This window comes from Cervus elaphus, chromosome 14 (genome assembly GCF_910594005.1).
Source record: "Cervus elaphus chromosome 14, mCerEla1.1, whole genome shotgun sequence".
Lineage (NCBI taxonomy): Eukaryota > Metazoa > Chordata > Mammalia > Artiodactyla > Cervidae > Cervus > Cervus elaphus.
The window spans coordinates 30,718,700-30,743,385 of NC_057828.1; the positions used below are offsets into that span (position 1 = coordinate 30,718,700).

Consider the following 24,686-nt stretch of genomic DNA (forward strand, 5'->3'; position numbering starts at 1 on the left):
TCTCCAGGACATGTGAAGGCAGCTCATGATGATGAGAGAAGCGCACTATAATATTATAACAGCGAGGCTCCCATACTCCCCGCACTACCAACCCCCAATCCGGCCTCTCCCCTCAGTGAAGGGTTGTGAATGCTCCCCACCCACCTTCATTTACAAGCCTGTGTCCTACGCATCCTGCCTCACAAGAAGCCCTGAGGCACAGGCAAGCTCCTTGAAGCTAGAAGTTTCTCTAGGATCCCGAGGGACCATTCTGCACAGGAGAATGTGTGTGCTCAACCTATTGTATCATATCATCCAGGAAACTCTGCGTCTGAGCAGTTCAGCTCTTCTCACTATGCTTCTTTATCGTTCCCAGATCCTCCTGAGGAAATCACCAGCCTCCCATGGGATCACAGGCTTTAATAACCAGGAACTAAACAGCATGGAAATGCGACGAATCACATGGAGGTAAAACAGGAGCAGAGCAATATCTGCTATTATTAGAGTCAGACAGCCTTCTCCATCATCTTCCAGTTACCCAGGATTTCGGCCGGTATAAAGTGGGGAGGGGTGGTAGAGAGAATACTTTCTGGTACATAGGAGATTCAAATGTTGGTTTTTCTGAGGTTGGAAGGGAAGATATTATTATCTCCACTCTGCAAAGGAACAAACCAAGGCCATAATTATTCAAGATACATACATATATGTGTATATATATATATACATACATATATATTGTAATGAAATATGAGGAAGAGAAAGTTAAAAAAAAAATCTCATTTAAAAAAGCATTAAAAAATTTTCTTGCTTGGGAATAAACCTAACCAAGGAGTGAAAGACCTATATGCTGAGAACTATAAAACATCTATAAAGGAAATCAAAGATGATTCAAAAAAATGGAAAGATTTCACATGCTCTTGGATTGGATGAATTTAATACAGTTAAAAATAGCTAAAGTGTGAAACAGATCGCCAGCCCAGGTTGGATGCATGAGACAAGTGCTTAGGGCTGGTGCACTGGGAAGACCCAGAGGGATGGGATGGGGAGGGAGGTAGGAGGGGGGATCAGGATGGGGAACACATCTAAATCCATGGCTGATTTATGTTGATGTATGGCAAAACCACTACAATATTGTAAAGTAATCAGCCTCCAACTAATAAAAATAAATTGAAAAGAAAAAAAGAAACAAAAGAAAAATAGCTATACTACCCAAAGCAATCTACAGATTTAATGTGATCTCTATCAAATTACCCATCACATTTTTCATAGAAGTAGAATAAATAATCCTAAAATTTATAAGGAACCATGGAAGACCCAAAATTGTCAAAGGAGTCCTGGGGAAAAAGAACAATCCTGGAGGCATAACCCTTTCAGACTTCAAACAATACTACAAAGCAACAGTAATCAAAACAGTGGTACTGGCACAAAGACAGACATATAGATCAACGGAATAGAATAAAGAGCCCAGAAATAAATCCTCACACCTATGGTAAATTCTTCTTTGACAAAGGAGGCAAGAATATACAATAGAGAAGACAGTCTCTTCAACAAGTGCTGCTGGGAAAGCTGGACAGCTGCATGTAAATTAAAGAAGTTAGAACACTGCCTCACAACACATACAAAAATAAAGTCAAAATGGCTTAAAGACTTAAATATGACATGATACCATAAAATTCCTAGAACAGGACATAGGCAAAACATTCTCTGACATAAACTATAGTAGTGTTTTCTTAGGTCAGTCTCCCAAGGCAATAGAAATAAAAGCAATAAGAAATAAATGGGACCTAATCAAACTTATAAGATTCTGCAGAGCAAAGGAAGCCATAAACAAAAACAAAAAGACAACCTAAAACTAGGAGAAAACACTTGCGAATGATGCAACTGACAATTGGGCTTAATTTCCAGAATAGAAAAATAGATCATATAACTCAATAGCAAAAGAACAAAAAGCCCAACCAAAAAATGACCAGAGAAATAGACATTTCTCCAAAGAAGACATTCAGATGGCCAATAGGCACATGAAAATATGCTCAACATTGCTAATTATTAGAGAAATGTAAATCAAAACTACAATGAAGTATCACCTCACACTGGTCAGAATGGCCATTATCAAAAAATACATCTACAAACAATAAATGCTGGACAGGATGTAGAGAAAAGGGAACTTTCTTACACTGTGTGGAATTTAAACTGGTGCAGTCACTGTGGAAAACAGTATGGAGTTTCCTTAAAAAACTATAAACAGAGTTACCATATGATCCTTCAACCCCACTCCTGGTCATATATTCAGAAAAGATGAAAGCTCTAATTCAAAAAGACACATGCATCCCACTATTCATAGTAGCACTATACCCAGTAGCCAAGACATGGTAGCAACTTAACAGTACATTGACAGATGAATGGAAAAAGGTGTAGCATATATGTACACAATGGAATATTAGCCCAAAAAGAATGAAACAACACCACTTGCAACACATGAATGGACCTAGAGATTACAATACTAAGTGAAGTAAGTCAGACAGAGGAAGACAAAAATCATATGATATTACTTATATGTGGATCTAAGAAAAAAAATAGTCAAATTAACTTACAAAACAAAAATAAACTCACTGACATAGAAAATGAACTTATGCTATCAAAGGGGAAGAGGGAGTGATAAATTGGGAGTATGGGATTAACAGGTGCACATGACCATACATAAAATAGATAAACAACGAGGATTTACTGTATAGCATAGGGAACTACATTCAATATCTCATAAGAAACTATAATGGAAAAGAATAAAAGAAAATATATATACATATATATACACATATATATGTATAACTGAATTGCTTTGCTATATACCTAAAACTAACACAATATTGTAAGTCAACTATAATTCTATTTTAAAAATATTTAAAAGATGCTCAACATCCCTCATTATTAGAGAAATGCAAATCTAAACTACAATGAGATATCACCCCACACCGATCAGAATGACCATCATCAAAAAGTCTACAAACAATAAATGCTGGAGAGGGTGTGGAGAAAAGGGAACCCTCTTGCACTGCTGGTGGGAATATAAATTGATACAGTCACTATGGAAGACAGTATGGAGATTCCTTAAAAAACTAGGAATAAAACCACCATATGACCCAGCAATCCCACTCCTAGGCAAATACCCTGAGGAAACGAAAACTGAAAATGACATGGGTATCCCATTGCTCACTGCAGCACTATTTACAATAGCTAGAACATGGATGCAACCTAGATGTCCATCAACAGATGAGTGGATAAAGAAGTTGTGGTACATATACACAATGGAATATTACTCAGTCATAAAGAGGAATGCATTTGAGTCAGTTCTAATGAGGTGGATGAACCTAGAGCCTATTATACAGACTGAAGTAAGTCAGAAAGAGAAAGATAAATATTGTATACTAATGCATATATACGGAATCTAGAAAGATGGTACCAAAGAATTTATTTGTGGGGCAGCAGTGGAGAAACAGACATAGAGAACAGACTTATGGACATGGGGAGAGGCGAGGAGAGGGTGAGATGTATTGAGAGAGTAACATGGAAATTTACATTATCGTATGTAAAATAGATAGCCAATGGGAATTTGCTGTGTGGCTCACGAAACTCAAACAAGGTCTCTGTATCAACCTAGAGCGGTGGGCTAGGGAGGGAGATGGGACGGAGGTTTAAGAGGGAGGGGATATATGTATACCTATGGCTGATCCATGTTGAGGTTTGACAGAAAACAACAAAATTCTGTAAAGCAATTAACCTTCAATTAAAGAATAAACAAATTTGAAAACAAAAGGAAAAAAAATATTTATATGGTAGTGGTCCCTAGACTCAAAAGAACTTTCCTGGCCACACATGTTCATATTCCAGACTCCTGGGATATAAACCTGACCCCTTCCTTTTTCTTAAATCCTTCATCCAATTAACCCTCTTGATGCTCCAGCTTTAAACTATCTCAGATATGTACCACCCTCACTACCCCTGGCACAGTTCTAAGCACTTTAAATCTAGCAACGAATTTATCCTCATAAAACACTAAAGTGGGTATCATTATTATTCTCATTCTACTGATGAGAAAACTGGTGCACAAACGGGTGAAGTAATGTGTCCAAAGTCACATACTTGCAAAGTGGCAGAGCAGGAATCTGGGGGGTCTGGCTCCTGAATCTCAGCTCTTGACCACTGCGTTACGTCAGCTCCGCTCACTTTGTTCTCCGTGCCCGCCTATCTCAGACGTTAGTCACTGAGCCCCTTGAAGGCAAGCATCGGCTTTTTACTCTTATCCCCGAGCCCTAAGCACAACGTCTGATGCACAGTACGTGATCAACAACTGTCTACTGAACAAGCAGTGGGTAACTGGCAAGGAGAGAAGCTAGAGAAAGGCCATCCGGTTTAAACTTAAAATCTCGGAGCTCAAATTGGTCATGAATTCTTTCCTCTGCTTTTATTCAAAATATTAAATGGCCCCAGAACGGGTCATGATCCCACCAGAGTCCACCTCTGACGGACTTGAGGGAGCAGCCCTCCCAAAGGCAGCAGCACCAGCACCCTAAGACCCTCTGGGGGCGCCCAGGCCCTCTGCCTGAGATCTGACGTCAGTCTCCCAGGACTGCACTTCTGGGCTTAGAATCAATAGGCTCCCCACAACAAACTGGAAATCTGACTCGCAGCTTCTATGCTGATGTGCTGAGGTGGAATCAAACGGGGAGGGCTTCCCAGAACGTCCGAGTGAATCAGCTGCTCCGTTTGGGATGAATCCAGAACATGTGCCCACAAAGGGTAGCACGTTGCAAATTGAGATCTAAAATGAACCATCTGGTCTGGAGAAACGGCCAACTGGAGGGATGGGGGCCTGGAAACCTCCCAGAGAGCAAACTTATCTGGGGGAAATGATGAGTCAGTTCTGCCCAGAAACAAAAGCCTTCGACAAAGCCCTTTGCAATAGGTCCCACGGCATCTCTTCTTAGAGGAGCCAGAATTGGGTAACTCCATCTAAAGGTTATCTTTGGAGTCAAGGTTCTAAGATGTCTGGTCCTGGGGTCCGTATGGATCCGGTTACCATAGCATAGGATGCAGAAAATCACTTCACAGCCAGACGGATGTGTTAGGCAAGAGGTGACAGGAAGTCCTGGACTGGTCAGGGACCAGCCTTTTCCCCTAAAATTGAGGCAGCTTAGCCTTGATCCTGGAGGACAACTTTCTTCTGTGTCTTTTTCTCCCAGCCATAGTCACTGTTGCCTGTAAAAAAAGTAAAAAGCAAGCCAATTACCAGGTCTAATTATCTCCCTTCATTCTCCTCTTGGCAAGAGCTGCTAAGGCTCTTGCCAAAACTCTGCTTCACCAACACCCTGATCCAAAAAGCCCCAAGTTAGCAAGAGACGGCTCTGCCAGCGCAGAGCAGCTGTAAGGCTTCCCAACACCAAGACAGGGCGCAGGAGTTCAAAGCTGCTCTCTCCCAGGAGCCCCCTCGGCCTCCGCATCTGGACAGAAAGGAGGTGGCGGCGCCGGCCACCGGGAACCACACCAGAGCATGACGCGGCGGCCACCAACAGCCACTTGCCCTGTCTGCCGCCCCGCCACCCCAGAAAGCAAGGAAGCTTTTTAAAGGCCTGTTTGTGCTTGCAGTGGGAGCTGCCAGGTCATGGTGAGCTTCATGGCCACTTCTGTCCAGGCTTGCTTAGAGCTGAGCCTGGGCCTCACAGCTGAGCTCAACTGGGAGGTGGGCCAGGGGCTCTCGAGGGGATGCTGGGAAGCTCTCCAGGCACCTTGCCAGTGCCTGTGTGCACATCCTTGCACTTCCCAAGTAGCTGTCCTGCCTCTGCCCAGGGGTGAGTCCGAGACCTGCTAGCCTCCTGCTGCCTGGAGCGAGGGCTCATTCACTCCTGGAAGATGCCTGGAGCCGTGGGGCTCTCTCTGACTCATGCAATAGCGAGCCAGTCTCCAAAACCCCAGTCAGCAGGGAGACGCTAAATCAGGTGGCCATCTACTCGGCCTCCAACCCCGCAGCCCCAAGGGAAGAAGGGCCAGGTGCAGTTCACGGGGCAGTTATGAAACCTAAGAAGCTGGAATGGTTTGGGCTGGGGCTTTGAGAACAGGCAGGTATTGTGTGGTCAGGTGCAGAGGGGGTATAGAATACCCATCAGTTCACATACAAACGCCATCCCAGTCTTGTGCAGAGGGAGGAAGGGCCTTCCAGGAGCCTGAGTGGATTCCAACCAGAATGGAAAAAGGAAGGCTGTGTCCATGAGGGGGTTGGTGACCCACACCCAGAAGAAAGGAGGCCCAGAAGCCAATATGGACCTGTTTCCCAGCCCTCTCCCCAATGCCTACAACAATTTTGAAGATCCCAGCATATATGCCTGAGACATTTCCGGGGATACGGAAGTTCCATCGGTCAGTGATCAAAGAATCTTTTCCTAACAGCCTTGGACAGGGGTTAGTTTCTCCACATGCCATCATGCTGGCCATCAGCAAATATTTACTGTCTGCATGGTCAAAGACCAGTGGCGGCCCTCCTGGTCCCTGCCTCCTGAAGACAGACCATAAAGGGCAACAAAGCTTAGCAGGAGCTTGAGCAACCAAAGATGGCTTGCAACAGGTCAGACACAAGAGACATGGAACACCTCATCTTTGTGCTGAAGCCAAAGCTTTGCATGTTTTACCATTTTCCTCTTTCACAGCGGCTGGAAGCCTGGGAAAGGTGAGAAGGGAATAAGAGCAGGAGAGAAATTGAGCAAGAACACAATGGCGCATGGAGAGAGTGATAATAGAGTGAGAGGTGGGGGCCGGGAGCCGTGGGGCAGCAGCTCCCAGGTCTAAGTGGGGAAGAAGCCAGGCAGACACCTGTTCAGACAAGATTTCCCCCGGGGCTGGGCTTATCTTCTCCATCTGTCCTCCCACAGTCAACCAGTGTGCTGGACTTGGTAGGTTTCCCTTTCTCCCTTGACTTACTGATGAAGACTATAGTTATCAACGCCCTGGTTCCTGCAGCCTCAGGCAGCCACATAAAGCTCCCAGGCCAGTTCCTCACCCTGTGGCCTCTAAAAAGATAAAAATCCAGAGACAGGGTGTGGGAGGACCCTTCTCACCATGTTTCCCATTGTCAGTGGCCATTCCAATGCCCTTTTCCCAATGGGTCATCTCTGTTACTAATGTCACCACATTTTGAGCACCCCAGCCTCCCCCTGGAGAAGGGCTCTGTCTGCTCCCTAATTGTTTGTGCCTTCATTGACACTTTCTCTGTATCCTAAAGCCTGCCTATTCCGTGTCATAATCTGACCTTTACTTCTTAAAAGAATTTTATTTATTTTTGGCTGTGCTGGGTCTTCATTTCTGCGTGGGCTTCTCTCTAGTTTCAGGGAGCAGGGGCCACTCTTCGTTGCGATGCTTGGGCTCCTCATTGCGATGACTCTTCTTGTGGCAGAACATGGCCTCTAGGGCGTACAGGCTTCAGTAGCTGTGGTACACGGGCTCAGCAGTTGTGGTTCCTGGACTCTAGAGCGCAGGCTCAGTAGTTGTGGCACATGGGCTTGGCTGCCCCACGGCATGTGGGATCTTCCCAGATCAGGGATCAAAGCCGTGTCTCCCGCACCGGCAGGTGGATTCTTTACCACTGAGCCACCAGGGACGTCCCCTGACCTTTATTTTTTATATCCAGCTTTTCCTGATTCCATCCCCAATTAACCTGTCCCTTCTCTGCTCAGAATTTTGTGACTTGAATGTAAACGCTCCTTGCTAATTCTGGTTGTGCACACAGCCACAGCCTGCTTAGTGCTGTGTCTACTCCCCACCCCCCCAAACGCCAGGGAGTATCAGGTAGACACTTAAGACATATTGACTGACTCATTGGAATGACTGGCTGAGGACATGACAGTTGTGATCAATCAAGAGTCCACAGTCACCATTTCCCAGGCCACCCTGAGAGTTTCCACAGCAGAGCCTGCTGCGGACTGGAGATGTCATCCGATTTCTTAATTAACGCAAACACTGTTCATCTGAATGCCCTAGGGCACAGTTTTTTTTTTTTTTTCTTTTTTTAATTGAAAAAAAATGAGAACATTTTAAAAATGATAAAAATAACATATACCAGCTTAGGAATAAATGAAGCTTTATTTCTAGACCTTTGGTTCCAGCAGCAGTCCCGCCCTCCCCACCACCAGCCCCAGTCACCCTCTACAGGTTGGTTGTCCCCTTTTCCCACCTTTCCCACCATGCTTCTTTGGGTGATGAACAGAATTCCTGCCAGTGACTACTAATTGGGTTAATGGAGTGACTGTGTAATTGTTCTCTTCGCAGCCCAACCCACCACACTGGCTGCTTTCCGACTACCTGCCTCTCATCTGTTCCAGGATCACTAATTTGCAACAACAACTTCCATTGTCGTCCACATCTGGGACTCTGGGGTTTTAAGTGAATCTCCCTAAGGCAGAGAACAGAAGATGCTGCTATTTCACTGTGTCTCATCTACAATAGGACCATTCTCTGGGGCTTCTGGGCAGTGCGGGGCTGCCCGAGTGAAGGGGAAATCTGAACAGTGATGGGACCCAGGCCGGAGCGCAGCGTGCTGAGGGAGGAGAGCAGACGGGGGTAAAATTCTGACCTTTTCTTCCCAGCTACTTGGGTTTGCATTTCATTTTAATCAGTTTCAGATGAAACTGACAAGCCAGGATCCTCGGGAATCCTGGTGCCCCTGCCATTGCCCTCTGGCCTCCGGGGCATCGGTTGGGCAGCATCTATCCTGGCCTGACCCAGCTTCCCCCAGAGGAGGCAGCATAGAGGGTGGCCTTTCCAATCCCCACAACTCAATGGCAGCCTATTCTCTCCGTCAGCACGGCTGGACAAGACAAGGCTTTATCCCCCTGTTGTTTTTTGAGGTATGTTCATTCTACTTGAAATCTGTTCCACCTTAAAGGGATCATTGGCTCAGTGGTAAAGAATCTGCCTGCCAGTGTAGAAGATGTGGTTCCCATCTGAATTGGGAGCATCTGTTGGAGGAGGAAATTATAACCCACTCCAGAATTCTTGCCTGAAAAACCCCAGAGGACAGAGGAGTGTGGTGAGTTCCAGTCCATGGGGTCACAAGGAGTCAGCATGACTGAGTGACGAAGCACAACACAACAATGACAAAAGGATCGTGACCTGCCCAGACTATGGCAAGGTTAGCATTTTTAGAACAGGGCGTAACTAGGACACCGAGGGACAGCCTCCGGGCACTCTGTCACGTGCCTGGGGGGGCGGGTTTGTTGGTGGACGTGGCACGAGGGTGCTAGCACAACCTTTGGTCTCTGAGCCCCCTTGAGCTGGGCTCTGGAAATGGGCTTTGTTTCTTGGGGTGACTTCTATCTCTACCTGCCTTCCATCTCGGCCTGTGTCCCTCCCTCCCTCCCTCCCCCACCCTGACCCCCAGGCTCAAGGTACCCCTCACTGTTCCTAGGCAGCTCTGGGCTTCTGATCCACAGAATTGGGCAGTGTGGGCTGTGGGTCCTGGGAGTCAGTTCCGGGCTTCACACAGTCACACTCTTGTCTTTACCTCCAGACCACCCTCCCCATCCCCAAACACCTGGGAGGAGGGGATGCTGAGGCCTGCTTGAATCCCCATAAATGCTTGTTTCTGCCTCCAGTCTTGATCATTTATAAACTCGCCTTATTCCTACACCCTGCTCCGCTCACATTAGCATTTAAGCTGCTCAGGCACATCTTTGTTTTCTCTGTAGAATACCTGGTAGGGTGACTGACACAGAAGAGGTGCTCAATAAGTAATTAATGAATCAAACTGGGTTGGAAGTTCCGGACAGTTAAGTAAGAGCTGAGGCTCTTTCTGGAAAGGAAAAGTTGAGACTGAGCAAACGATAAACAAAACGCACCAATACCTGTCTCAGCTAAGGCAGGGTTATGCACTCCGTTGGGATCTTGAAAAGGCTGAAGTCGGCTCTCAGGGATCCGTCTCTGCAGGACTGTCTGCTCACCACTGCCCTCCGCTGGACACCTGGCCAAAGCAGCCCGGCCCGTGGGGACATTCTCGGGTTTCCTTTCCTCCCCACGCTGGATCCAGCTCCTGGGCAAACCGGTTTCTCTGTTGGCTTCTCTTACCAGGTTTGTTTCACTCTAACTGTGCTGCACTGAATTCATGAGACCTGGGAAGGCACAAGAGAACTGTGACTTCTTTGAGTCCTGGCGTATGGAGGGTTCCACAAATGCTTAATGCATGAAAATCAACATAATGACCTTTAGTTCCCGACATGCCAGCAGCACTGTGGACTTATCATGATTGCAAATATAAGAATCCACTTAAGAACCTACTCCTACAATGGTCTACACACCCTATGCTGCCAGCTTTTAGGAGACAACCTAGAAGAACAAAGAGGGACAAAAAGCTTCTGGGAAAGAATTAAAAAACAATCAGTCATTTCTATCTTGACAACAACAACAGACCTTCCTCCTTAGGGGAAAAAGGGAAGAAGGGGAGAGTAAACATGGGTACCACTAAATCTTGTGGAAAGACCTCTCTCTTGCACTAAATCTTGTGGAATGACTTCTGTCTCCCGCACTGTGCCACGTTTCTGTCTTTAATTATAGGTATGGGTGAATTTGCCTTATTATCTCTACCCCTGACCTCTTTAGCTTATAAGCATTTTGCCCACACACACTCACACTGACCCTTAAAAGTTATTGAATTCCTGGCAGTCAAATATGGTGTATGAGTGGCTAATAATTTGCCAAATTGCAATAGTAAAATAAGTTAAAAAGGACGCATCACATTTATGGCTTATAAATTGCTTCCATTTGCTGAAAAATTGTTTTCGTCTCCCAAAATTGAACTCTGGAGTTAGCCCAAGGCCTGGCAGGCATTTGGAGATATGAATCTGAAGCTCACAGAAGAACCTGGACTAAGTAGCATAGAGGTGGAAATGAAAACCCAAATATTGCCCAGGAAGAACTCAGAGGGTGAAATCAAAGTATGATACCTCAGGACCCAGTGCTGAGGGGCCAAGGGAGTGGAGGAGGCTAGGACAGAGCCAGAGAGGGAAAAGCCAAAGAGGTAGGAGGAGCAAGGAAGGATGGAGTCAAAAAAACCAAGGAGCTGGGAAATTTCAAGGATAAAGGAGTGGCATATGGCCTCAGATGCAGTTGAATAATCTGGTCAAGAAAGGACTGAGGGCCTTCCCTGGTGGTCCAGGGGCTAAGACTCCATACTCCCAACGCAGGGGGCCCAGTTTCCATCCCTGATCAGGGAAAGAGATGCCACATGCCGCACCTAAGACCCAGTGCAATGAAATAAAGAAATAAATATATATTAATATATTTTAAAAATTTAAAAAAGAAAGGATTGAGAGTTGTCTGCTGGACTGGGCAATATGAAGGTCACTAGTGACCCTGAGAGCAGTTAGTGACCTTGTGAAAGCAACTTCATTTGAGGGTTGAGGTGGGGACAGAATGGAAGGCACTGTGGTGGGAATGGGATTGAAAGGGAAGCAAGGACATGGAAACAATCATAGGAGGTAACCAACTTAGGCAAAAGAATAAAGGGTTTCAGTTTTGACCATGCACAGGCTGGACTTCACCGATTCAGCTTCCCTTCAACCACTAGTGACATGTTCTAAAAATAAAAATTAATCATACCACGTCCTGTTGTGATTAATATCTGCCGGCTCTCCACTTGCTGAACAATGGAGAGCAAAGTCCAGGGCCGATCTGTTTAGTATAATTTATTTTCTATAATTGTATTTATTTATTTTTGTCTGTACTGAGTCTTCCTTGCTCTGCGACGGCTTTCTCAAGTTCTGGCAAGCGGGGGATTACTCCGTTTTGCTGTGGTGCTTGGGGCTTCTAATTGTGGGGGCCTCTCTTGTTTCAGTGCACAGGCTCTAGGGCGCAGTCTCAGTAGTTGTGGCTCATGGGCTTAGTGGCTCAGCGACATGTGAGATCTTCCCGGGACCAGGGATAGAAGCTTCTGCATTGGCAGGCGGAGTCTTTACCACTGAGCCGTCAGGGAAGCTTTACAACTGATGTTTTACTATACATAAAATATACTTCAACTTGATTAGAGAAAAATACCCTTCTACCTCACTCCATAGCCTGGAGAACAAAGTTCAAATTTCTTCCGGCTTAAGTGATATGATTTCTTCCCTTGATTCTTCCCCTATGCCCCCAAATACATGCTTGCGTGCTAAGTCGCTTCGGTCCTATCTGACTCTTTGCAACTCTATGGCTATTCTGTCCGTGGGAGTCTGCAGGTAAGAACACTGAAGTGGGTTGCCATGCCCTCCTCCAGGGGATGCCCACCACATTAAATACACTACGGATCTAAAATGGGCCTCGACGTCCTGCCCTGCCCACCTGTTCAACACCCATCATGTTTTTCAAGATTCAACTTGTGCCATCCCTGTTAGCGTCCTCTAGACACAGAGGTCTGTCATATAAAGCTTTCCATTGCACTCTTCCGTTTATGTCTCCCCTTTCTTTTACTAAGCTGTAGGCGAGACAGATCCTGCGCTTATCACTAACCGGCTCTATCTTTGCTGAAGAAACCTGGGCTTTACCGTTGTAGTCCAGCCCGAAGGACAGCGGGACAGATCCTCCTCCAGTCCTATAAGGGGCGCTGTGGCAACCTCCATCGTCTCTCCCTCTCTCCACCTCTCCGGACCCTCTCCCAGACTCACACGCTTGGGGCTCCGCCTCCTAGGCAACATCTCTCCTTCCCATTGGGCAAGAACGAGCCGGGCTGGCCAATGGAGCGAGGCGTTGGTGCGAGGCGGCGCCACCATCTTTGAGCCTCTGGGCCCCTGTCTTGGTAGGCGGCTGTGGGAGTTAGGGAGGTAGGTGGGCTGCGCCGCGCCGCCTCCGGTCCACAGCCGTGCCTGTTTCTGTCCTTCTGCCGCGGTCCCACGATGCCGCAGTACCAGACTTGGGAGGAGTTCAGTCGCGCAGCGGAGAAACTCTACCTCGCCGACCCAATGAAGGTAAATCGCAGGCGGAGCTAGTGTCTCTGTCCCAGCTCCTGGTCAGGATGTCTTCTCTGCCGTCCGCTCGGCCTCCGGAGCTTCTGCAGTATCTTAGGAGGTGCTGTGTGTAAAGAGAGACGGATTCCGCGCGAAGTCTAATTGTTCTTTTCCTCTCTTCTCTTAATAAGGGCCCAGTGAAGCCTGAAACCAGCAAAACTCAGGGTCACGTCAGGGCTCTTAGAAGCCTTCCCCCGCCTACAATCCCTGAACTTCCATATCGTTGGTTTACGTGTCTCTAAGGGCAGGGCTCCTCCCCCTGCAGCTTTGGCTTCCTGTGGCGTTTCAGTTCAGTTCAGTCGCTCAGTCGTATCCGACTCTTTGCGACCCCATGGACTGCACCACGCTAAGCTTCCCTGTCTATCACCAATTCCCGGAGTAAACTCATGTCCATTGAGTCGGTGATGCCATCTAACCATCTCATCCTTTGTCGTCCCCTTCTCCCGCCTTCAATCTTTCCCAGCATCGGGGTCTTTTCGAATGAGTCAGTTCTTCGCATCAGGTGGCCAAAGTATTGGAGTTGCAGCTTCAGCATCAGTCCTTCCAATGAATATTCAGGACTGATTTCCTTTAGGATGGACTGGTTGGATCTCCTTGCAGTCCAAGGGATTCTCAAGAGTCTCCTCCAACACCACAGTTCAAAAGCATCAAAGACCCCAATTTGGAAGCATCTACCTCCCGCAGATTACTGGTTCTTAATATTTTGGAGGTCAGTGCCCTTTGAGAGCAGGAGAATGCACTTAACACATAAATGTTTGTAAACAGTTTTAGGGGGTCTGTGAATCTCTGTGGGCTTCACTGGAGTCTCAGACGGTAAAGAATCTCCCTGCAATGCAGACCTGGGTTTGATCCCTGGGCCAGGTAGATCCCTTGGAGAAGGGAATGGTAACCCACTCCAGTATTCTTGCCTGGAGAATTCCGTGGACAGAGGAGCCTGGCGGGACTGGTCTAGAGTCCATGGGGTCACAAAGAGTCTGACACAAAGTGAGCGACTAACACACACACCTGTAATTCATTCATGGCCCCCACAAAATTATAATAAGGTAACCTCTGACATCGACTTATCATAATTTTTGGGGGGCCATCATTGAAATACAGGCATCCATGTGTGTGTGTGTTAGTAAGCAAAGAAGTTGCAAGGACAAGAATTTAGCATTTGGGTCTTCATTTTCCTTCCTCTTGGTTTTTATTGTCATCTAAATATTATTTGAAATATTTAAAAGTCCTGCTAGCTTTTTAGACCTAGATAAGTAACAAGAAGCCAAAAACCTTAGTTCCATTCTTTGCAATAAAGTGATGTAATAGTAATAAATGATGAAATGAATTAGATACTTGTGAAATTGAGTACTTTGTTTATGACACAGTTTCTGGCTCCTCCATTTGGTTGATTTTGTTCATAGGACGATTTGTTTCTTAAAGCAGTGTACCATGAGGACTATGCAGGACTTTTGTAGAAGTACCCACAGTGTAAACTAAAAATACTTGGAAAGATAGTAAAGAATAAACAAATCCGCAGTAAGAGTAATAACCCTATAAGAATGTGGTCATTAAAAAAAAAAAAAAAAGAATGTGGTCATAGTTACAGGGAAAATGAAAATAAAATGATTATTATTGAGCGTTGCTATGAACAAAGCATGTGTAGAATAGACAGGAGAGGGAGAACCTATGAGTTCTTTTCAGAAAATTCCAGTGGCCTAAAAACTTGTGCCTTTTCATGGTAACCTTCCATTGGTTTTTAACTGATTTTTTTGATAGGTCGGTGAGGGGATGAGTGGGAAGAGAGCTTGGCTGACAGTTGTATTGAATACCTTCCATGTGACAGACATTATATATATATATACTTATCTGTATAATTTATTTATACAATTGAAGACAATCCCTTGAGGTAGTTGAATGAACAGTCTTAGATACATTAAATGATTTGCCTGGTGATCTCTAAGAGATTAGGCTAAAATTTGAACCCACATCTCTAAACACTGTGTTCATGCTGTTTCTACTAGTCCATACTGCTGAAACTAAAGAAGAAAAGAAATTTTGTCAGAACTCTTTGGGATCTGTTTTACAGAATTGTCTTCTCTTCCTCTTGATCGTATTTATCACCTTTTACCATTGTCTGTTGCATCCGCTCTTAAGTGAAAATGATGATATTGCTAGACCATGTAATAACCTCTTTGTCTGCCTGCTTTTAAAATTCCTTGTTCACTCTCATATATACCACAGCTATTTCAGACACAAAAATTGAATTATCAGTTTCCTGTTTTAAAACTGGTTCTTCACTGGTTGCTGGTAAAAGTCCCACCTTCCAGGCCCCAGTCTGACCCCCTCTCCAGTCTTGTTGGCTTTGTCTCCCACCATTTCCACCATCCTCAGCCCTCGCTAGCCTCAGAAAGCTACAGGATGCATCATATCTTCATTTAGACTGCTGCTTCAGCCTTTCTCCTAACTTCTTCCCTAAAAGTAAAAAAAAAAAAAAAAGCATTTCTGAAGCTATTTCCATAAATTCTTTTTACACTTTCCTTGTTTTCTCTTTTAGCATTTTACCTGTATATGTCTTTCTAGGACTTAATTCATGTTGTCTTATGTTTTGATTATTTAAGTTGGTTGAATTCAAAGTTACTAAGAAAGCAAGAACCTTGATTTCTTTTCCTTCTGAGTGGCATCTGACATGGCAACTTAGGCGCTTTCTAATTTACCAATAAAAAGGGGGTTGGGGCTTCCCAGGTGGTGCTAGTGGTAAAGAACTCACCTGCCAATATAGCAGACTTAGCGGGTTCCAGATCCCCTGGAGGAGGGCATGGCAGCCCACTCCAGTATCCTTGCCTGGAGAATCCCGTGGACATAGTAGCCTGGCAGACTACAGTCCATGGGATCGAAAAGTTTTTTAACTCATTTCTCCTAATGAAGCCACTGAGTATTCTTTTAAGCAGGAGTTAAAACTTTACATCGTTGTCATGCTTAGTACATTTTTAAGTTGGTTTCCTTTTGTTTCCAGAGGACTGAATTTTTTTACTATGTAAAACTGAACTTACTAGCTCAATAAGTAGAATCTTATTAGGTAGTCTAAAGATACTTACACCTACTTAAGTGCTTGGTAAGTTCCCTTTCCTCCCTCACCAAGACAAATCTCAGGATGATATGACCTTTTTAAATTTGCAAACCCAGGGGAGTAGAAGGCATAATGAGAAAAGCTGTAGAAAAAGCTCTAATAGCCCTTTTTATTTAGTTTCCAGAATTATCTTGAGGGTCCTGTGCTATATTGGAGCCATTTTGAATATATGTTCCTGTTTTGGCTGGTAGAACTTAGCAATTTTTAAAACAGCTAGCTAAAGCTAAACTAGAGTGATTTATTATATTTTTGGTTAATAAGAGACTTGTCTCTGCTGCAGTACACTGTTTTGAATCCAACATTTAAAGAAATATAATGTTCATGGAGGTTGTTAACTCTATTGGGAACTGTCTTCTTTTTTTTGGGCGGGGGGGGAGCTGTCTTCTTTTATTGGAATATACTAATATCTAAATCATTTTCTTGGCTTCCTGACTGTAGGACACCCAGTAGCAAAAAGTGCTGTGTATTATGGCACTCAATATAGGAGTTATTCTAGATGTGGAAAGTTGTGTCTCATGTCGTGCCATCATGAGAAAGAGACGATTTTGCTGAGTAATTAGTCTGAGTCCACCTCTTGAGAGCCATGGGAAAATGGAAAGTATGAACTGCAACTGCAGTGCTCTTTCCTGGGAAATGGATTTGAACTTCACTAGCCATTTCTGCTCCTTTCCCCCTCTTTTTTTTTCCCTATCAGTCCTCTGTGGCTAGATGTGTGGGTATTGTGGGGGAGAAGAAAACCTTCTCCTTTACTCTCTTAGGTTTCATAAGAGGGGCTCTGCAAATTAAACTGACAAAAGACAGGTTAATAAATAGAAAGAATTACACTTAGCATAGAAGTTCACAAAGAGGAGGAATTTGGGACCTATATACCATCTTAAGGGTGGGAAAGTATGGGAGAGAGGTTGGGCAGAGGAAAAGAGGTGTGGGGCTTCTAGGAGGGAGTAAGTTCTGAGAAGGTGACTAGGGAATGTATGGGCAATATTAGAGTTGTTTGCTAAGGTTTTTAGGGAACAAACCTTCTTCTCTTTTCCTAGGGAGAAGAAACACCTTTACAATTGGAAACTTACGTTATCTTTACAAAGCTTAATTTATATCCTGCTTTCGATCAGAAAGGGCTGAGAACTAATTGCCTTCAGCTCAAAACTTTCCTTTAGCTGAAGTGGTATACTTTTGAGGTAGCATGCTGTGAATACCCTTCAGTACGTAGTCTTACTGGCAAGAAATGCCAAACCGCCTTAAGAGTCTTACAGACATTCTCTGAATAAGGGTGTGCCTTGGGAATTTTCAGTACATCTTTTCAAAGTGGCTGAAAATAAAATACCTGACTTTCTTTTAGTCTTAAAATACTGTAGCAGTAGGAATGAACAAAGTGCTGTTTTCCCTCATTTCAGTAATGATGAGTTTACAGTAAAGGTGCCTTTAGATATTTTGGCTATTAATTCTAAAAGGATCTATTTTAGCTCACTTGAAGACTAAATTATTTATGAGAACTGTCTTCTGACTTCACTGTTTCTAAATATGTATTTTTATTTCAGGCCCGTGTGGTTCTCAAATATAGGCATTCTGATGGGAGTTTGTGTATTAAAGTAACAGATGATTTAGTTGTAAGTATACATTTTTATTTGTTGCATACTTTCAGATTTGTTTGAGTTAATCATTTGTTTGAAATTATTTACGTAGAATTTATGCAGGTCACCCATTAGAATGCTTATTTTGTGTTTCATTCCCAAGTCAAGAGCCTTGTTCTTGAAGCTACTTTTATAGGCACTTGGAAACATAATTCAACTCGCTTCGTTAATACAGTTTGTCAAGTATAGTTTAATAACAGCCAAACAAGAAGAACATAGAGACCAAACATAGATACAGGGGGTAAAGGTTTCCTTGTAGATGTGTGAGAAGTAAGTGATATTTGAATACAAGTTATAGGTTCTGTAGTTATATTTCTCTTGTTTCCTGTCTGCTTGTTCTTCTCGCTTCCTCACACCCCATTTATTTCTTACCCCTCTGCCATGTGGTTTCTACATGAAGTCTTTCCCTGAAACTGCTCTCAGCGAGGGCTCAGCAGCAGCCCCTTCATTTTCAAACCTAGTACTCTCGGCAGTTCATATCTTGCTTGACCTCCTGGCTGCTTTTAATATTTTTAATATTTATTTGGCTGCACCAGGTCTTCGTTGAGACATGCAAGATCCTTAATTGCAGCATTCGGATTCTTAGTTGCAGCATGTGGGATCTAGTTCCCTGACCAGGGGTTGAACCTGGGCCCCCTGCATTGGGAGCGCAGAGTCTTAGCCACTGGACCACCGTGGAAGTCCCCACTCCTGGCTGCTTTTGATACAGAAAACCACTTCTTGTAGAAATTATTTTGGCATCTTTGGCTCCATTTTATCTTGTTTTTCTTTTTCTCTGTTTATTTCATTCTTTGCTAGTTATTTTGCTGACTTGCCCCCATGGATATTGGTTTCTCCAGGATTCTGTCCTTGATGTCTTCTTACCACTTCTGGATCAGTGCATTAAGTCCAGTACTGCCTGTGTGTCTGTTTCCAGTTTTGTACCGTTAGCTCATATTTTTCTTTTGGCTTCCTGACTAGGTCTCAGTTGAGCATCCTTCCTCCTCTACTTCATAAGGTTAGCCTGTCTAGAATGGAAGTCCTCATCCGTTATCAAACTGGTTCCTCCTGCCTCCTGTCTTTAATTACACTGTCATCTACCTGCTCAGAACCTGGGAATAATCTTTGGTCCCTTCCTTTCCTTTATTCTCAGATTTACTATTCCTTCATTTGAGAAACTTGTATTTTGATTCTCTGATAAGTTCCATATGCTTTGCTGGGCATTTGTGAATTACTGATTCAATCTCTCATCTCATTTCCTGTCATGAACCCTTCATCCTCATTGCTAACCTCTTAAGGCCTCGTTGTCACTTGCCTGGGCTGGTAGCTCTGTGTCCCTGCTTCCAGTTCATCCTTCAGTTGTCCCATACTACTGTCCCGCCAGAGTGATTTCTAAAAATGCAAATTGGATTCTAACTACCCTGCTTAACAATCTTTAGTGGCTTCTCATCACTCATAATGTAAACTCCACCCTCACATCCCCTCTAATCTCTGTCTTTTTTTGTGTTACTTAAGGGCTCCTTTAATATGCCATGCAGTCTTAGGCCTCTGAGCTTTTGAACAAGTCTGTCTCCATCTTTGCAGTACTGAATCCCACCCCTGCCCCAGTGTGACAAGCCAACTGCTTATATTTCAAAACCCATCTCAGAAGGACTGCTTCATTTCTTGTTTTTATTTCTGCCTCTTTTTGTGCTGTTTCACAATTTTTTTTTTAATCACATTTGACTTTAATAGGTTGTGGGCTTCAAAATAATAAGAATAGATGAGTTATAGTCATACCTGTATTTGTAGTGACTAGTCCTGACCCAAAGGGCACTTAGCAAACATTTCTTTTAATGGATTAACTCTTTTAAAAGTCTCATAGTGACTTTAAAAATGACTTTTGGTCATATCTTTTACTGTGTTTGTATTCAGGATTCCATTATGAGGTTGCATGAAGTCAGATCTTTTTAAATTAATGTCATATCTTTGCAGAACCTATTAAGTTTGGTGAAATGTGAAAAAGGAGTAAATTGAGCTGTTGTGTGCTAAACCTAGGTTGAGGAGATTTGAATCCTAGCTTAGTAATCTAACAGCATTTTAGTCTTGGGGAAGATCAGGCCAAAAGTTTGGCTTTGGGGGCCTTAATTTTCTCATCTGTGAAGTGCCATAGTAATAGTCTGCTTACAGCTCAGTTGGTAAAGAATCTGCCTGCAACGCAGGAGACCCGGGTTCGATTCCTGGGTTGGGAAGATCCCCTGGAGAAGGAAATGGCAACCCACTCCAGTGTTCTTGCCTGGAGAATCCCATGGACAGAGGAGCCTGGTAGGTCCATGGGGTCACAAAGAGTCAGACACGACTTAGCAACTAAACCACCACCAACACCTACCTAATTGGGTTGTTGTGCAAAATGAAATATGTGGAAGCACTTAGCACTAGTGCCTGCCACTTAGTAGGTTCAATAGATGTATACTTGAATCCTGAGCATTCACATTGAGAAAAATGTTACTTGTGATTGTCACAGAGTGGATAGATAGATACATCTACTATCTATTGGTATGTTCTGCTTTAGTAATAGAGGAAAATGCAGAATTGAATTCAATACAAAAGACTTTACCTCCAAATGATGACTTTTGGCCTCTGGTAATGATTAAATATAGTTAAAGATCCATGGTAAGCAATACTGGAAAGAACTTTAACATTAATGATTTCCATGATAAGATCTAAGTATGAAGGATACTTTTTGTTCCCTTTCTTAAAACTACTGAGAATTAGTCCTTATCTAGAAGGGACCAAAGATACAATCAAATCCATCATACTAAACAACAAATGTGTGAACCAACTCCAATGAAAAAATCTATTTTCTAATGATTTTTAAAGAAAAGTTTGTATACTTCCCTCAATAATTCATTTTAATAGCTCAGAAAACTCTTCTTAGACTTTATTATTACTGTCTTATAGCTTTGACTTTTTTATAGTCCCATTTATGCATCTATTGTTTCTAATTCCATAACTGACTTATAATTGTTTTCTATGAAGCTCTTTCTGTGTCAAACTGTAGAGAGAAGGTATATGTTCTTCTATAGTACATACGCTAAAATTGAAACTCTGGAGATGATTATGGCCGCTTTATAAGATTGTTAGATTTGTACAATGTGTGAATTTTTCTAAGTAAGTGGTTTAAGGTCTGTATGAATTCAAATCAGTTGCGCATTGTCAACCGCAAATTGGCACTTGCCATCTACCTCTACAAGGATTAAGTCATGTACTGCTGCAGCTGCTGACCTCCAACACCCCTTGAATGAGCCCAGGATGGAGAGCAGAAATGAGGCACGCTCTGCTCCCGGAAACCTGGCAGGACAGGTCTTCAGATAATTATATATTCTCAGGAGCTGATTTTCTGAGCCCAATTCTTATATCTCCTTGTATCTAGAAAAGCACTAAAATCTTTCATGGTGATGACTGTTTCTCATGACGAGCAGAAGCGTCACGAGACCAGCAGAAACTTTCTAAGAAATAAACATGCTTGATTGCATGTCCTCCCCCTTCACCAGAATTACATGTATACTGTCCTTCTCCTTTATGTCTTTGGAACAGTCTCTCAGAGCAGTTTGAGGTGCTGTCTCCTGGGCTGCAGTCCTCGTATTGCCCCAGATAAAACTTTTAACTCACGACTCTGATGTTGTGTGGTTTTTTAAGTTGACAGCACCATCAGGTTGAACTCCAAATTACTTGAAGTTGATGAATATTACTGCAGGATCACAAAGTTCCCATTGCTTAAAACTCATATGAATCCATAAGATGGGCTGAAGAAAAATGGATTTGTGTTACAAAACGAGACTGCCATCTTAAGTTTGATAATTTTGAAGATTCTAGATGAAGAATTGAATGTAAAGCAAGGAAGAGTTTGGATTGGTTTAAAAGTTATAAATAATACCAGAAATCAAGGTTGAACAAATTTATCTAGCTTGATGTAGGTACCAACCAGCAGTAAGCAGGAATTCCTGATTTTTAAAAGATGATCATTAACCATACACTTCCCATTTCATAAACAGAGAAAGAGATCCTAAAATGTATATGCTTTTCCCACTATAACTATAGAATCACTTATAACCAGATCCCAGGGAGAAAATACCTGATTCCAACCTTTAGTTTTTGTCATCAGACCATGACAGAATATGATTACAATAGTCTACTGGTCATTTTTGAGATGCCTCAAATAGGGTTCATTTTGTTTTTTGTCCATAGCAGTGGCATTTTAAATATTATAAAATACTAAACTTAAGGAATGTAATTGTGGGAACCTGGAAACTTGAATTATCTCCGGAGGAAGTAAAGCAAAACAGTGGTAGGGAAAGACTCGGATTTTTACCCAAGAATATGTTTGCTACATCGTTAGTAATCTAGTTTTACATAGTTAATGTGTGCTTTTAAAATTCCTGACAGTGTTTGGTGTATAGAACAGACCAAGCTCAAGATGTAAAGAAGATTGAGAAATTCCACAGTCAACTAATGCGACTTATGGTGGCCAAGGAATCCCGCAGTGTTGCCATGGAAACGGACTGAATGGTTTGAAATGAAGACTGTTATGTTCTTAGGAAGTAAATATCTTTTGAATTTGAAAGAGTATTGGGAGAGAAAATACTTTATGTAACTAAGTGGGCTATTCAGAAGCCAAGAGATCATTTTTTTGTACTTTGTTTTTTAATGTTTACTTTAGAGAGCCAGGAATGTAAATGCTTTCAGTTAGGAAGCCTTTATTTATTTTTTGGAGATTGAACAAAAAATGCATCTATCTTGGAAACTTTTTGTAGATTATTTGGTGTTAAGCAAAATAAATAATTACTTGCTGTTAAGTTTGTATCAGTAACTTGAAAATGAGATTAAGAAAAGCCAGTTCTTCCTTAAATTTAGTTAATCTGTGTTTAAAAGAAAATTGAATATAATTGTTTTGCTAGATTGATGCATAAATTTTGTGCTGTTGATGACCAGCAAATATAAAATAAGGTAACTGGAATTAACTGTGCACAGCAATATAGCTGATTATATATAGTAGTATAGTCTCAATTATATCTAAAAATAATTATGAAAACAGGTATGCTTTACCTTAAACTTTACAAATTTAAGCTATATTTTTTAAATATAAGGGGTTCATATTATCATTAACTTGTTGAGCAAAGACTTACTTTGAATCTAATTTTCAGTGCTCTGAAACATCTGCAGTTACTTTAAATGCATGAACAGAATGATCACTAATGGATTGAAATCACCATATTACAGAATACTTGCCACATATTTGCCATCTATCTTTTCTCAGAAGGGCTAAAGATTATTTGAACTGTTAAATTTTTGCATACCTCTATGATACCCCAGCCCGTTTCTCTCTTTACTTAACCAAGGTATTAAGCATGACTGTCACAACTGTTTCCTTTAAACCAGAAATATGATATTATTTGACATTTATCTTATATTTGCAATTAATTTTACCAACCTAAATATAATGTTATATGTTGATTCCCACATTAAAATATTTTTTATTTGGAATTTGTTGTGCTGACCAGCATTTCAACATGCAAGGTTCCATTAACTGTATGAATTTTGGCATGTTTCAGAGAGGTCAGTAAATAAAATATTACATAAATGTGTATTATGTCTCTTTAAGTTTATAACTTCTTAAGAATAATTGATTTCTTGACTGGGATATTCTACGTTAGTTTAGACTAAAGTGAGCCTATTATGCTGTATGTATGTTTTATTTGTTTCTTCATACTTTTATTACTCAGCTTTCTCTGTTATAGCATTTGGTTTCCCCCCCCCCCCCCCTGTTTCTCACAGTTGTATTACAAAAGAACCATGCTAGCTTTTTTCAGTCTCCTATTGATAGACATTTGGTTGTTTCCAGGCTTTTGCTGTTAGGATGCTGCACTGAATATACACATGAGTAGTATATGTGTACATTCGATTTCTAGAAATAAAATTGGTGAATCAAAGGGTATATGTATTTCTAATTTTAATAGATACTGTCAAATTGCTTTACGCGGAGATTGTCCCATTTTGCATGCCCAACGGAATGCAGGAGAATGCTGTTTCTTCACAACATTGCTGCACAAAAATACAAATTCCAGGTTTTTTGCATTCTGATGTGTGAAACACTGTTGTTGTTCAGTCACTAAGTTGTGTCCAGCTTTTGCCACCCCGTGGACTGTAGCCCACCAAGCTCCTCTGTCCATGGTATCTCCCAGGCAAGAATGCTAGAGTGAGTTGCCATTTCTGTCTCCAGGGCATTTTGTTTTCTTGAGTAAGAAAAGTAATGTCAGGGACTTCTCTGGTGGTCCAGTGGTCAGCAGTCCATCTTGTACTGCAAGGAATGTGGATACGATCCCTGGCCAGGGACTAGGATCCCACATGCTGCAGGGCAGCTAAGCCTGTGAGCCACCGCTGGAGAGTCTGCACTGAGATGAAAGATCCTGCATGGCTCGAAGAAAATCAAAGCTGTGTGCCACAACCAAGGCCCAGCACAGCCAAATACTTAGAAAAGAAAAGCAACATCAGATAATGTAGGGGTTTTTTGGGTTTTGACTGTCCCTCCCCCCACCCCATAATAGGATAACTGGAGGGTTTTTTGGCCTTTGTTTTTCTCATTTAAATCATCTACTTTTTAACACTACTCTATGAAGATAAGGTGGAAGGGGAGGGACATAGGTTTGAGTTCTTTGAATCCTTGTAACTTGTAGCAGTGATTAAGAGCAGATGTTCCAAGGCAGACTGTGTTGCAATCTTGGCTCCACTACTTCTACTTCCTAGTTCAGTGGTTTTTGAGAGGGTATTTCTCCAAGCCTCTGTTTTCTTCTCTGGAAATTGGGCTGAAAGTATTCATAGGGCTTTGAGGATTAAGTGGCATAATCTACTTTAAATTCTTGGCACATTGCCTGGAACATAGCTCAACAAATGGTAGCTATTATTACTGTTATTGTTATGGTTGTTATTTTTCAGTGGAATTGG

At 42.7% G+C, this 24,686-nt stretch overlaps 1 protein-coding gene and 1 long non-coding RNA gene across 5 annotated transcripts; one reads left to right on the top strand and one right to left on the bottom strand.

Moving 5' to 3' along the window:
• Positions 1-12,790, bottom strand: LOC122707861. Of its 4 annotated transcripts, XR_006344935.1 has the most exons (4): positions 12,654-12,790; positions 9,864-10,127; positions 4,117-5,232; positions 1-635 (listed from the first exon to the last, which is right to left on the bottom strand). It is a non-coding gene; the product is annotated as an uncharacterized LOC122707861 (long non-coding RNA). The 4 variants fall into 4 exon arrangements; XR_006344933.1 differs by lacking the exon at positions 1-635 and having other exon boundaries at positions 3,737-5,232; XR_006344936.1 differs by lacking the exons at positions 1-635; positions 12,654-12,790 and adding an exon at positions 11,614-12,643 and having other exon boundaries at positions 3,737-5,232.
• On the top strand, positions 12,742-23,677 carry SRP9 (signal recognition particle 9). Its single transcript, XM_043923813.1, has 3 exons — positions 12,742-12,953; positions 17,634-17,702; positions 22,131-23,677. The coding sequence occupies exons 1-3, from the start codon at positions 12,882-12,884 to the stop codon at positions 22,248-22,250; spliced, it is 261 nt and encodes an 86-aa protein (XP_043779748.1). The 5' UTR covers positions 12,742-12,881; the 3' UTR covers positions 22,251-23,677.
• The last annotated feature ends 1,009 nt before the right edge of the window (positions 23,678-24,686 follow it).

Bases quoted from the DNA above. Each gene is read 5' to 3' on its own strand.
- SRP9 (XM_043923813.1), top strand. From the start codon at position 12,882: ATGCCGCAGTACCAGACTTGGGAGGAGTTCAGTCGCGCAGCGGAGAAA. The intron at 12,954-17,633 runs GTAAATCGCAGG...TTTTTATTTCAG, and splicing joins ACCTCGCCGACCCAATGAAG to GCCCGTGTGGTTCTCAAATA. The intron at 17,703-22,130 runs GTAAGTATACAT...AATTCCTGACAG, and splicing joins AAGTAACAGATGATTTAGTT to TGTTTGGTGTATAGAACAGA.